General features: G+C 33.9%; 2 protein-coding genes across 2 annotated transcripts in view; one reads left to right on the top strand and one right to left on the bottom strand.

The window, feature by feature from the left end:
* The window catches only part of LOC132552185 (heparan sulfate glucosamine 3-O-sulfotransferase 1-like), a 131,019-nt gene extending 122,801 nt beyond the window's left edge, over positions 1 to 8,218 (bottom strand). The window contains exons 1-2 of the mRNA XM_060216332.1: positions 8,168 to 8,218; positions 4,829 to 4,978 (exon numbers count right to left, since the gene is read on the bottom strand). Coding sequence (XP_060072315.1) covers positions 4,829 to 4,876 — 48 coding nt within the window. The 5' untranslated portion in view covers positions 4,877 to 4,978; positions 8,168 to 8,218. The remainder of the gene's footprint in view (positions 1 to 4,828; positions 4,979 to 8,167) is intronic.
* Positions 8,219 to 8,303: 85 nt separating this feature from the next.
* Positions 8,304 to 14,712, top strand: LOC132552179 (small ribosomal subunit protein eS12-like). The gene is made up of 6 exons (XM_060216326.1): positions 8,304 to 8,332; positions 8,464 to 8,504; positions 10,093 to 10,218; positions 10,625 to 10,727; positions 13,127 to 13,228; positions 14,586 to 14,712. Exons 2-6 carry the CDS (start codon positions 8,485 to 8,487, stop codon positions 14,649 to 14,651), a joined length of 417 nt encoding a protein of 138 aa, XP_060072309.1. The 5' UTR covers positions 8,304 to 8,332; positions 8,464 to 8,484; the 3' UTR covers positions 14,652 to 14,712.
* Positions 14,713 to 15,653: the final 941 nt, after the last annotated feature.

Here is a 15,653-nt window from a genome sequence, read left to right as displayed (position 1 = left end):
CAGGACTGTAGAGGGATTGTGGGACGCCTGTTGTTGTGTGTTGTTTATCAGTGAGAAAGTGTTACAATACAGGACTGTAGAGGGATTGTGGGACCACTGTTGTTGTGTGTTGTTTCTCAGTGAGAAAGTGTTTGTTATAATACAGGACTGTAGTGGGATTGTGTGACCACTGTTGTTGTGTGTTGTTTATCAGTGAGAAAGTGTTTGTTACAATACAGGACTGTAGAGGGATTGTGGGACCACTGTTGTTGTGTGTTGTTTATCAGTGAGAAAGAGTTTGTTACAATACAGGACTGTAGAGGGATTGTGGGACCACTGTTGTTGTGTGTTGTATGTCAGTGAGAAAGTGTTTGTTACAATACAGGACTGTAGAGGGATTGTGGGACGCCTGTTGTTGTGTGTTGTTTATCAGTGAGAAAGTGTTACAATACAGGACTGTAGAGGGATTGTGGGACCACTGTTGTTGTGTGTTGTTTCTCAGTGAGAAAGTGTTTGTTATAATACAGGACTGTAGAGGGATTGTGGGACCACTGTTGTTGTGTGTTGTTTCTCAGTGAGAAAGTGTTTGTTATAATACAGGACTGTAGAGGGATTGTGGGACCACTGTTGTTGTGTGTTGTTTATCAGTGAGAAAGTGTTTGTTACAATACAGGACTGTAGTGTAATTACACTTTTTTATTTCATTTTTGCATTTTTTATATTCAGTAAACAACAACTGTATCAATATCGTTGACAAGAGGATGAACAGACATCAGCATACAGGCCCTTTAGGAACTAACTTATAAACACAGTATCGTTGACAAGAGGATGAACAGACATCAGCATACAGGCCCTTTAGGAGCTAACTTATAAACACAGTATCGTTGACAAGAGGATGAACAGACATCAGCATACAGGCCCTTTAGGAACTAACTTATAAACACAGTATGTTGACAAGAGGATGAACAGACATCAGCATACCTTTAGGAACTAACATATTAACATAGTATCTGGGTCCTTACTATGGTTAAATGACAATTAAGACAAACTTTTTCCTTCAAACAATATACTTCATACTTTTACTATAATCTTGCCAGAAACATGAAAGGTTTTTTCAGTTATGTCTCAAGGTGAATAACATACCACACTACTTATTCAGAATATCATTCCTGGTGAACACAATAAATGGCCGTTTTGTTTGCCTTCGGTGCAAAAGCATGAGCTCTTCGAGCAAAAAAAAATACAGTAAGTGATTTTAATTCCGTTTTTCGTAGATTTTACAAAAACCAAATGCAATGACGTTACTTATGGCATATTCAAGTTAAATCTCTATTACTGTCAGTTAAGAGCAATAAATCCTGCACTTTAATCTACCTTCACATAAAAATGCTGCACCATATCACTCAGAAAAAGAATGAAATTCAAGAAATGACCTGTAACAGACTTCCCGTAATATAGATGATAATTTTTTTTACAAATAACTTCTTGCAAATCTTTCTCTGGATGCAGGTTTAAATCCTCATTAGTTAGTTTACAAAACTTTTGGCTCCCTGTGAGTTTTTCTGACTTTCAGAATGGACACATATGAGTAGACATTTTTTATCAACAACAACATAACATAGCTCATTGTACTATACTGTTAGGTTCTGATTTATAGTACAATCCCTCCGGAGGATCACGCTGTAACACTCATTTTTATACTGATGTAACATATAACACACATTACCGGCCATTTCTGTTTGGCTATTAAATGGCTACAATTATATATGCTGCTTGAACCATTTTAACAACTATATACATCTGTTTGCTGTGTAGGACTACTTCATTGACCTAATATGTAAACTTTGTCATTTGCCTCAGACTTCATGTAAACCCTTATATTACACTGTACCATTAGCCTCTCACATGATTTCATATACACACATATAACAATTTGCCATTTCTCTAATTGGTTTCCATGACAATGGTTGTATTTCCATCAGATATCTTGAATGATGGCTATTATTTCCTTCACATTTATTTCACAATTCACATTCTCAAATCACATTATATACAATATCATCATTGGCACTGCATACCGAAGAAAAACTCTTCACATTCAACCTTGACTGATGAACAATAAAAGATGGCCAGGTGTTTGAAGTTTGATATAAATTCCTCAACGAATGAAGCACTTACAAGGATTTTCTGAAAATTGTAATTGTTACCTTGACCCTACCATTCTGAAACTCAAACTCATCCAAGATGTTTTGTATATATGTTCTTTAAGTTACGACAATAAATATGATACTCTTACAGACAAGTACTGTATACTCGTCTCACTTCATGAATACCTTACAATTATCACATCTCTAACTAATGGTATTGGAAAAGTTTCTGCAAATCAACACATCAAAATCATGAAATATGAAAATACGTTTTAAGTACAGGGATACTTTCAACTATTACCACTAGAGTGTTTCAGTACATGACTTTATTGACTTATCTTAACTTTAAGTAACCGTATCTTATATTATATGTAGGTTATGTATATTCACTCACCTGTCTATCTGGCACCTGTTCTTCATTTCTTCTCCACTAGCGATAACCAGTCACAGCATTTTCTTCTTTTGTCAAAACAGCCGCACATTTATTCAAACTTTTGCTAATGTTTCGAATTTCCGTTATTTAAGTAATAAAATGTATTGATTATTTTTCAGTGTGTATTTCTGAGAAAAGTCGTTTTCAGATATCACTGATTGTTATCTCATTGTTTAGAACTATGAAATCTCCATGTTTTATTTGCGAATGTCATATGTCATATTTCAACATTAATTGCATAACTTATAATATGATGAATTTACTTCACAGAATTTGTCAAAATTATCTTACAATAAAGAAATAATTTACATAAAGTAAAGTATATTTACGTCTATAGGCAATCATAGGCTTATTAAATCTACCTCATATTTTACATCTACATGTAAGTTCGTGATACAAAGACATAAATGATTTATATCTGGAGAAACATCATACATTTATGCACATTCATGCAAGCAAGATTAGTGTAAATTTGCCGGGTTTTTCGCAGAATAGTGAAAATAATTCTTATAGATCTTACTCAAAAGCAGAAATTTACTGGGTTATATATTACACATATATTGCCATTTACTTTGAATCACTAGTTTATTCCATTATCAACAGTTTTATTTCGAGGAAATTCCAGAAGTTTTTACATTTGATAAACCTAATTAAGTATTTTAGTCCACGCCCTACATCTAGTATCTACCTAATTGAGTACTAAATACATTTTATGTGGTCAATTCATATTTTTATAAGATAAAATTTATTTTATCACAATGTCATGCATTTTCAAAAACGTAAAAGTACATCAGTCAACCTAGAAAGAATTTCGAGATATTATATCTACAAGTATTTAACACCTGAATTAAATGTAGTAATAATTCAACTATAAGTTACCTGTTATACATGTGTACTTTCTAAGCAGAGGGTTAATATGCCTGGATTTGAACCTGCATATGCATTCTATCATAAGAAATGTATGACAATGGTTTATGTCCATTCTAAGATTAATGAGGCCATAAATAACAGTTTGTCAGTCTTTCTTTGCAGTATACCACAATGATCTCAAATATTATGCTAATATTGTATACATTTACGATGCAAATAAGAAAGATCAAAGTAGTTCTATGTTAACAGTGATAATTACAAGTTTATGCTTTACAAATAATTCACAGGGTAAAAAAAAAGGCTGTTTCCCCAAACTAAACTGTGACTTATTTTTCCCAGATTGTAAGGAAAAATTGGGAATATTTTGTTTATTCCGAATCTATACAGGCACCAAATGCAGCTTTACAATTCTGGTAGAAAGAAAAGGTGACCTAATTAAATCCTGTACTGAAGTATTTGTACTACCACAATATCAATTATTTAAGAATGAAAAATACTGCCATACTATCAATATCTTAATCCAAACTCAAAACCAAAGAAATAAGGGGGAAACATCTATTTAAGAAAGAAATGGAAATCCTTGAAAAAATTCAAAGAAAATAAGACCTGGTGTTCTGGAAGGGAAAGTGGCTTCTACTTCATCAGTGACATGCAACCTGGAAATCTTTATCAATCTATATATAGCTTTCTATACTTAACATATCTTTATAAGTGAGTATATAATGTGTATCTTGATATTTCACAGACATCTACCAGTCATTCATTAATGTTTATCAAATTATCTTCAATACATCTTTATCCATGTCTTTACGAACCTTTACCAGTCAATCATTAACGTTTATCAAACTATCTTTCATACTTCTTTATTTGTGTCTTTACTAACCTTTACCGGTCAATCATTAATGTTTATCTAACTATCTTTCACACTTATTTATTTGTGTCTTTACTAACCTTTACCGGTCAATCATTAATATTTATCTATCTTTCACACTTATTTATTTGTGTCTTTACTAACCTTTACCGGTCAATCATTAATGTTTATCACACTTATTTATTTGTGTCTTTACTAACCTTTACCGGTAAATCATTAATGTTTATCAAACTATCTTTCATACATCTTTATCCATGTCTTCACGAACCTTTACCAGTCAATCATTAATGTTTATCTAACTATCTTTCACACTTATTTATTTGTGTCTTTACCGGTCAATCAAAAGTGTTTATCAAACTATATTTCACACATCTTTATCAGTGCCTCATTAATGTCTGGGTCTTTCTTTGTGAGTCAATGATGTTTATCTAATTATTTCATTTACCTTTATCACTATCTGTGCATCAACATTTATCTTAATATTTGATATACCTTTATCAGTAAGTTAATAATATAAATTTCACCTACCTTTATTAGTCCTTTCACCCATCTAAACACCTGAAGATTGTTCGTCATCAAAACAGCTTCTCAGTTATCAGCTACCACACAGTTTAAATTCCAATTGAAGATGTACTTTGTTGCTGCTTAGACAGCCAAGAATTCTCTGCAGTAGTGTATCTGGAATATAGAAAATCCTTATAGACAACACAGAGAACTTATCTCATTAATTATTGACAAATAAAACAGTAGCTTTAACAAACAAAACTGTAGCTTTTACACAGAAATTTTTAATTTGCATCCACCTCTTTTTTTCTTTTTTAATTTTTTAAGAAAATCTGTAATGTGATGACGAGTGATGAAGTATCATTATAATTACCCTGGTCTATAAGCGGATGTCTGCACAGCATCACTAAACACTTTAATACTTAATCAATACATTTTTCAATTAAGTTCCACATCCTAATAATAACTTTTCTCCACAACACACTTTAGAGCTGCTGTATGTCATGTTTAATCGAGATGAAGCATTCCCTATGCACATGCTTTTTCAATATTAATCCTCTTTGCTAGCACACAATATATTGGGGAGTTAACCCTTGGGACATAAAATGTATTGTCTGTATCTGTACATGGGCAATTTTTTATGACATCTGTGAGTTCATAAGGTTTTGTATCTCTATACATAATAACTCATTATAACAGTTTATGCATGACCACTAAAGTACATCAATGTCCTTTATAACTGAACCTACTTCATGTTTTCACTACATGTGTTATCAAGGGGTTAAGGAGATATTGTTCCCGGTTTTGTTGGTGACTATACACAGTAATGCTGCCACGCATAATTATGCTTAATATTTCATGTTTTGTTGTGGTATATGTGTTACTGGTAATTTGTTCATAATGGGGAAAATGGTCTTGAAATCCTGCCAAAACAACTTTTGTTTGCACTGTTGTTTTCACCTTTTTTTTAAAATATTAATAAGGTATAACATAGGTATGTAACAGAAAAAGATTCAAACACTGGAATTTTAGACAGATGCTCTTACCATCAGCTGGTCAAGTTCTACAACACAGATGTATTTCACTTTTATCCAAAACCCAAAAAGTTGAAAGACTGATTGTCAGCACCACAAGTACAGTAACAGAAGAAGCATAATGCATAACAAACAAGGATTCTAAGCCAACCTCCGACCTTCTGATACACACCAACCACTGATCTGTTCTACACTGAACAAGTATCGTAACAGAAGAAACATAATTTCATATGTAACAAACAAGGATTCAAACCCATGACCTCTAACCTCCTGATCCACACCAACCACTGATATGCTTTGTCAGCTATAGTCACCAATGTACCTACACTAAACATTTTGGTACTGCAATATTAAGACTATCCATGCCACAAAATTTTGCTTTCAAGTATAATCCTGGAGGGAATGAAGAAGCCCTGGGCCCCTCAAAACTGAATTGAATACTAAAGCAATAGGACTTCAATAGGACATGTTTATAGACTCATCAAAGTTGGTGATGTAAAATACTAAGTAGATCCCCTATATTAAATGATCCATTTCCCCCTGGAATAATTGCAAAAGTGAAGCATCATGAAGTGCAAGTCTCCCATCCATTATTTTTGAAATCTTATTTTCAACAAGTTTCTTTTTGTATTAACCCAAACTTGTTTCTTTCTCTATTACATTACATGCTAAGCAGAATAAAACCTCAATCTTCTTTATTCCTGATGCCAAATGAACCTCTGAATATACCAATAAATGATCTTCTTTTATCAAAATTTTAAAAAAATTTAAAAGGATGATTTATCCATTAAATTTTTAATAATAAAGAAAAATAAAATGTTTAAGTATACTTCGCATATCAGTTTCAGACCCCTTAAGAATCGTATCAAGATGGTAATGCTACATCAAAGAATTTCAACCAAACAAATACATAAATATACAGAAATGTGTTCATACTTTGAAATTTATTAATAAAGTGACCAGCGAAAAGCCAGTTATATATATTTCTAAAAGATATCCACAAATACGACCTCAAGTTTGCTCCTCTGAAATGACAGACATACTGCATGTATCAGAAATGTGACTGCACTTTTGTTTCTGGTGACATCAATGAATCACAGAGATGAATTACCGGTAGTCACAGCCTCGCATTGAACTAGAAGTCCATAAATCTCATATATGAAATTATTACTAAGAATTGGAATGACATTTCCATGAAAAAGGAAAATCAAAATAAAATCACATTAAGAAAATGGTGGATATTGATATTTGCCTCTTAGTGTTCTCAAATAAGCCATATTTCTTACTAAACTTTTTTTTTCTTCTCTTTTTTTTTTTTTAAACACAAATTATTTAATCAAGGTTTGCTTTTCATATGACAGTATTTAACTCAATGGCGAATGCAAATCAGAAATGAGTCATCAAAAGTGATAAATTCCACATCAATATTTTCCAATATTAGATGTGCATGTTTTGATTTTCATAGCAGTAAATAATGCAAGGAGGTGTGGCCTTCTAACCGTGGTCAATAGTTACTCCCTCTTAAGACCAGAACAAAATAATGGCTGGCATCTGAGGATGAATTGATGGGCTTTTTCATGACATAATATGGGATATTTGACATGTAAAAATTGAGCATAAAGAAAAACTATCCAATGGAATTTAATACTCAAAGTATTTCTCTTTCTGGAAATGAGACATATGCATGCTACAGTAACCAATATCAACTGTACTATAGGTCACGTAGGTCAATAGTTCATTTAATACAGTTTGACGAAATAATATGTAAAACAGACCCATTGTCGAGACAATCCCATACCTGTATGATGAATGGATGAGATTAAGAAGTAATAAAAACTTATAATGACACGAAATATTTGTATAAACTATAAAACTAAAATATAGCAAATCAAGAAAGCACCTGGATGCTAAAGTCCTATCTCCTCTCTGACCTCTGGTTTCATTTTCTTTTCTTTTTTTTTTAAAAGATTTTTATCTTCATATTTATCATCAATCACAACTTTTCTCAAAATACCATATCATTGTAAAACTCAAGAAACCGGTATGCGTGACACTTGTTCCGGAAGCAAATATGAAACAAAACAACCATTTCAAAAGACTTGTAGTGCTATAGCCCTGTAAAATCTTGACATATTGAGAATAATAATATGCTTTATATCCCACCTTGGACTACCCGTATCAGTATTATTACAGACTATGTGATGCTGAACATATTCATAACATCAACATGCATCTCACCAGACGTCTTGAAATCCGGTGCTTGTCAGATTTGAATGCATAATTGGAAGTATGCAAGTAAATTGCTGCAAGTGAATATAATCATACTTACTTACACCTTTACGTAAATACACAAAACTGTTTCATTCCATAACAATCACAGTAAAATCCATAAACAAATATATCGGTGAGAGTAACTTGACCTCCTATTCATTTCTACCGGAAATAACCTCACAGCCTCCTTTTCAACTCAAGACGTTTTCCGGTAGACATCATTGTAAGAAATGTACCACTCATAACTTTGAAATCAGCTGACATCAGCTTACTTTTTCACTTTTAAAGATTGTTGATTTGGATATGAATTAAACGCACATCTCTGAATATGATTTTTTGTTTATTTTATTTCAGAAGGACGTCCGTATTTGAAAAATGGCGTCGGATACGGAAGGGTAATGAACAGTTTTCACGTGTTACAAATGACTTTTCTGTGAACTGGTAGTTTATAATTGATTGTATACATCTGTTCTGCTGTAAATTATGCTGGCATAATAATACTGGTTATCCATTATACTTGACCAAATGCTTTCAAAGCTGCTGCTGAGTCTCAACCTTAGCCATATCTGATCACGATCTTTTCAAAGTTGTCCATGTTCCTAGTGAAAAAAACTCGATGGTACGGTTCGCAGGTTACAATCGGAAGAAAATTAAAATTGAGCTATGAACATTAATGTGTAAATTGTTTTTAATGTTACAAGACTGGTACCAGCTTCGTCTGCCAATACACGCTTACATACAAAATAGTAAAATCGGATACCAAATCTGAATAAACGCATGTAACATGCACATGATTAATCTTAAATGTAGTGTTAAGAGTGATCATTTCCTGACAGGAGGTTTACGTTTATGCCCTTTTATACAGTGAAATGTATACCAAATCAAAGAAAAAATATTTATCTGTTGATTCAAACCACTCTTGGCAAGTTATCTCAAATGGTCAAGTGACCTTGCATGTTATCAAAAATTGTGTTGTTTTTTCTAGTCTGACATAGTTACTTTTTAGTAGTTGGAGTGTATTGACAGATTAGGCAGGAAGGAACCTGTGGTTACAATAAGTTTATTATATGCCTGTATACATAAGTTACCAAATCATAGACAAAAAATAAGCCATGGGAATTTGATCAAACTGGACATTAGTTGCTATGAAACAACTATAGAGTATTTGATAAACATGGTCCATGTCAATTCTTTGTGTTGGGGTGTAGGATAGGGATATTCAACTAGAGGGGTCAGAAAATGCTGCAACACCTGAGGCTTTGCTGAAGGTTTTACCACATTTGCTGACCTCTGATGTAAGAGATTTTAGCCCACCGGTCTGGACCATCATCTGTCCGTAAATAGTGTTTGTTTTTGCTATTTCTTGAGAAGTACTGAATGGTTCTTTAAAATTGCATATGTAGGTTCCCTTTGGACTCTAGTTGTGCCTGTTTAATTTTTGGACTGATAAAAAGACAAAATGGCAGACAGACAGCCATCTTGGATTTTTTCAATTAAGTTTGTTATCGCTATTTCTTGAAAAGCAGAAGATGGATCTCTCAAATTTCATATATATGTTCCCCTTGGAGTAAATGGTGTCATGCAATGTACCTATTAGTCAAGTTGCGCTGACATTGAAATAACTTGTTTGACCGGTTGCAGGCCTTTGATACCCTCGAATGCTGGTATACAGACATTCCACTTCCTTGGATACATTGATATGAAGATATTGTTAGCTTAGCATGGAGTTTTCAGAAGCATTCTAAAACAAACTTCTTTTTTTATCTCGGCATGTAATTTTTTTAATTAGTATTGCCAGCTTTAATCCACTAACAAATTTTAAGAGTTTAGAACTTATTGTAATTGAAAAAACTATTTGCCAGAATAGTAAGTCACCAAACACAAAATAATCAAATTTGTAAATACAAATTTTTTATTTATTTATTTTTTTTTTCTAAATGATGTTGGATTAATGTGAAACGTTTTCTATTTCTTGATTAACAGAGATGATGTACCAACTGCAGGAGGTTCCATGGACATCTACACTGCCCTGCAGGAGGTTCTCAAAACTGCACTTATCCATGACGGCCTTGCCAGGGGACTTCATGAGTGTGCCAAAGCCTTGGACAAGTAGGCATTTGTTTCTTTCCACTTGGGATTTGAGAAATGACAATTGTCACATTTGACATGTGAAGGCATAAATTTCTGTGGTAAAATCACAATAAATGTAGAGTTGAAATTTTGTTCAATTCAATGCCTATTTCCTCATTTTATATATAGCAAAAATGGAATGCAAAGAAATGTCTCTTTATAAATATTTCATTGATGTATTTGGCAACCCCACAGAGCATTCCTTTTCAAAACACTGGTGGGAGAACCAACAAGCATTTGAAGTAACATTCACCAAATATCTTCCAAAAGAAGGAACCTAGTTCCTTTTAATTTCTGAAATGAAAAAATAACCAAGTTTTGATGGTTAAGCTGACAACAATGAAAGTGGATGCAGTCTCATTTTATCGTTTTGTCATTTTTCCAGACGACAGGCTCATATGTGCATTTTGGCCAACAACTGCGATGAAGCTATGTACGTCAAACTTGTGGAGGCCCTTTGTGCTGAACATGGAATCAACATCATGAAGGTGTGTGGGCTTGGATGAACAATTTTATTTAGATACATTAAGACAATATTACATCAGTTCTCTAGTTTTCACTCTTGCAGTGTGAGGAAGGAAAGTTAGGTATCCTCATGCTTTCAATTTCATGCTTGACAAGAAAGCAAAAATGTCTTCATTTGACATCAATTTCGATAAAGAAATTGATGTAATAGCAAAAATGCATTGGAAGTGTGATCTTTAAGAAATTAGAAAAGAAACCTTTGTTTTGATGCAACTTTTCAGCAGAATCCCCATCCCTCAATCCAAACAAAAAAGAGATTAGAGGTTTGGCAGTTATAGGGGGAAAATGTGAAATAAGGCCACAGAAGCAGCTGTTTACTTTAACCTGACAAACTTGAAGGCCCACTTTATCCTTTATAAAATTGTATAAAACCAGACTGCTTACCTTCCATCCTTTTCTAGGTATGTTTGTGGATATGAATTTAAAGATGCAATACTGTTACATGATGATAACCAATGCTCCCTCTTCTGAGAGACATGAGGATATGCATAACCAGTTGGTTACCTGAAGATGGCAATATTGTGTATTCAGGGGCAAGATGAATTCCAAAATTGCTTTATTTTCTATTCTCATGTGTAGGTTTTCATGGATTAAAAAAATCTTGGTCCTCCGAACCAATTCACGTAATATCCTCAATGATTGTGACTGGTTTTCCTTGCAGACTTTCTTCACCACCAAAGTCATTTGTTTCCCTCGGGGCTTTGTAATAAAAGCTTGTGCTTTGTTTTGTTGTTGACTTACATGCAATATTAGATAATGATTACTGATTTTTGAGTAGGAGGAGGGGAGGGAGGAATATAGATTAAAATGTCTTTAGTTTGAGATTGAGGAAGATCTCACAACAGAAGAAATAAAAATCAAAACTATGCTGATATTGGAAGAATAGATTTTTAATATGTTGCCTATATAATTGCTTTCATGTGATGAGAACCAATGCTCCCTCTTCTGAGAGACATGAGGATGTGCATAACCAGTTGGTTACCTGAAGATTGCAATATTGTGTATTTAGGGGCAAGTGGAATCCTAGAATTGGTTTATTTTTTATTTTCATGTGCAGGTTTTTATGGATAAAAGAAGTCTTCATCGTCCTAACCAATTCAAATCACATTCACAATGATTGAGATTGGTTTTCCATGCAGATTTCTTTTGACCACCATAGTCATTTGTTCCCATCAGGGCTTTGTGATAAAGGCTATTGTGCTTCGCTTTGTTGTCAACTTGTGTCTAACATTAAATAATGATCACTGATTTTTGAGAAGGAGGGTTGGGATATAGATTAAAAGATCTTTAGTTTGAGATTGAGGAAAATCTCGCATCAGAAGATATAATCAAATCTATGCTGATATTTGAAGTATAGATTTTCAAAATATTACCCAGATAATTGCTTTCATGTGATGATAACCAATGCTCCCTCTTCTGAGAGACATGAGGATGTGCATAACCAGTTGGTTACCTGAAGATTGCAATATTGGTAGAAGAGATAGTCTAATTTTCCTACTATAGTTAACATAGCACAATATGACCAGATGACTTGGTGGTTACCTTAGAACATGAATTGTAGATCACACTCACATTTAACTTCTTACAGGTAGAATTAGTCAATTTTTTTCCAGTTTTGTGAAGTGCTCATGTTTTTCCTATGTGAAAAGAAAGAAATCCTAAAAATGGACAAATCTAACTAAAGATATCAATGTAATTTGCTTTTTTTTTTTTTTTTTTTTCTTTTTTTTTTGTCATTTTGTTAATTGAAGATTTACAAGTAAGTCTTGCACAGTAAGAATTAGATCTATCAAGTATCAAAACTTAAAATGTATGAAATGCTTCTGTGTGATGAGAACCAATGCTCCCTCTTCTGAGAGATATGAGGAAGTGCATAACCAGTTGGTTACCTGAAGATGGCATCCAAGATGGAACATATTTTATACTTTGAAATTATCAGATATTGAATATTTTTTTCCTTTGGAGAAGTTTACTTTGAAATATTTCTGACTTGAAATTTCTAAAAGGGATCCTTGTGAAGAAGGCCATCATGTATAACCAATGGTGAATTATTTGTTTGTTCATTCATAACAGCAGATTTATGATTTCATATCATGTTAACTACACAGTAATGTTACTGGTGTGAGAAAGTCATTTATTGTTGTCACATGATGAGAACCAATGCTCCCTCTTCTGAGAGATATGAGGACATGCATAACCAGTTGGTTACCTGAAAACAACACACAAAATATACAAAATTAACAATACATGTATTATACTCTGATGCTTGTATTTGACTTCTTGTAAGTGAAATTGTTCAGTTATTCCCATTTCCAGGTTTCTCCTTATTTTAAATGGACATTTTATTTTCTAATGTTGGCAGGTTGATGATAACAAAAAGCTGGGAGAATGGGCTGGACTTTGTAAGATTGACAAGGAGGGAAAAGCCAGAAAGGTGGTAGGCTGCAGCTGTGTAGTCGTCAGGGTAATTATTCGACTTTGTCTTTTTAAGCAGCTTTACAGACTATGTATATTAAAGTAGCTATACAGACAGTGCTTGTTAAAGTAGCTGTACAGACAGTGTCTATTTAAGCAGCTGTACAGACTATGTATATTAAAGTAGCTATACAGACAGTGCTTGTTAAAGTAGCTGTACAGACAGTGTCTATTTAAGCAGCTTTACAGACTATGTATATTAAAGTAGCTATACAGACAGTGCTTGTTAAAGTAGCTGTACAGACAGTGTCTATTTAAGCAGCTTTACAGACTATGTATATTAAAGTAGCTATACAGACAGTGCTTGTTAAAGTAGCTGTACAGACAGTGTCTATTTAAGCAGCTTTACAGACTATGTATATTAAAGTAGCTATACAGACAGTGCTTGTTAAAGTAGCTGTACAGACAGTGTCTATTTAAGCAGCTTTACAGACTATGTATATTAAAGTAGCTATACAGACAGTGCTTGTTAAAGTAGCTGTACAGACAGTGTCTATTTAAGCAGCTTTACAGACTATGTATATTAAAGTAGCTATACAGACAGTGCTTGTTAAAGTAGCTGTACAGACAGTGTCTATTTAAGCAGCTTTACAGACTATGTATATTAAAGTAGCTATACAGACAGTGCTTGTTAAAGTAGCTGTACAGACAGTGTCTATTTAAGCAGCTTTACAGACTATGTATATTAAAGTAGCTATACAGACAGTGCTTGTTGAAGTAGCTGTACAGACAGTGTCTATTTAAGCAGCTTTACAGACTATGTATATTAAAGTAGCTATACAGACAGTGCTTGTTAAAGTAGCTGTACAGACAGTGTCTATTTAAGCAGCTGTACAGACTATGTATATTAAAGTAGCTATACAGACAGTGCTTGTTAAAGTAGCTGTACAGACAGTGTCTATTTAAGCAGCTGTACAGACTATGTATATTAAAGTAGCTATACAGACAGTGCTTGTTAAAGTAGCTATACAGACAGTGCTTGTTAAAGTAGCTGTACAGACAGTGTCTATTTAAGCAGCTGTACAGACTATGTATATTAAAGTAGCTATACAGACAGTGCTTGTTAAAGTAGCTGTACAGACGGTGTCTATTTAAGCAGCTGTACAGACGGTGTCTATTTAAGCAGCTATACATACCATGTATATTAAAGTAGCTGTACAGACAGTCTTTGTGATTGTTTGAAGTTCAGTTATATAAGATGCTATTAATTCAATAAAAGTCTAGTGTTATTTCACAGAAAAATTCAAGCTATATTTATAAATGAAAAATAGAAGTGAACACTACAAAAAATGTCTGGTGAACTAGATTGTGATATATTCATTAGTATTTCTTATTTGCGATTTCAGGATTACGGAAAAGAATCCCAGGCTCTGGATGTGATGAATGAATACTTCAGGTCAAAAAACAAGTAAACAACAGAAAACAGAAACTGCCAGCAGACATGTGAATAAAAGTGCAGTTTTGAGAAAAAAATGGAAATTGTTTCTTTTGTTAAGAAAAAAGACCACCAAGAGATAGGGTTGGTTGAACTAGGGTTTTTTACCCCACAGCCCGAAAGGGTGTGGGGTATTGTGATCACGCACGGCGTCCGTCCGTCCACAATTGCATGCCGCTTATTATCTCCAAAACTACATCACCAATCATCACCATTTTCACTGGGGATGTTGGGCCAATGGACACAACCCTATTGTTTTTCGTCACAGCGTGATATCCAATATGGCGGTTACGGGCGCCATCTTGAATTTGCATTCGGCTCATTATTTCAAGAATGACAACACCGGTGGTCACCATTTTCACTGAAGATGTTGGGCCTATTGACCTATACAACCCTATTGTTTTTCGTCGTTGCCCAATATTGAATATGGCGGTTACGGCCGCCATCTTGAATTTGCATTCCACCCATTATCTCAAGAATGTCTGATGAGAACAAGAACTGAAACTTCCGTTGGTCAATAGACCCAACATCTCCAATGAAAATGGAGATTTGCAGTGATGTCGTGACATAATGAGCGGAAAGCAAATGCCAACAAAAATCTACAGGCTTATTAGCGTCCGTAGAACCAAAATGCTCAGTGAAAATGGTGATCTCCGGTGATCTCATTCTAGAGATAACTTTCCACTTACTCCAACCATACATTTCCAACTTTATGATAAGGCTGTGGGATATTGCCCGCCTTTGCGGAGCTATTTTTTCATGAGTTAATCAGCATTGGTTACTTTGTCATAGTGTGTTACACACTAGTTCTGAATGACATATCAGGGGTACCGGTATTTCTAGGGTATTAGGAACTGACTTTGCCATCAGCACATTTCATACTTCTGACCTCAATATACAAAGGAGGACATTGACAGTGGTATCACTGGGTAATATTTCTAGTCCCATCTGTTGGATAGCTTTTCAAATGTAACTTCTT

This window comes from Ylistrum balloti, unplaced genomic scaffold (genome assembly GCF_031769215.1).
Source record: "Ylistrum balloti isolate Yb309-2 unplaced genomic scaffold, AGI_CSIRO_Ybal_v1 Utg370240, whole genome shotgun sequence".
Lineage (NCBI taxonomy): Eukaryota > Metazoa > Mollusca > Bivalvia > Pectinida > Pectinidae > Ylistrum > Ylistrum balloti.
This window is presented reverse-complemented; position numbering and strand designations above follow the sequence as displayed.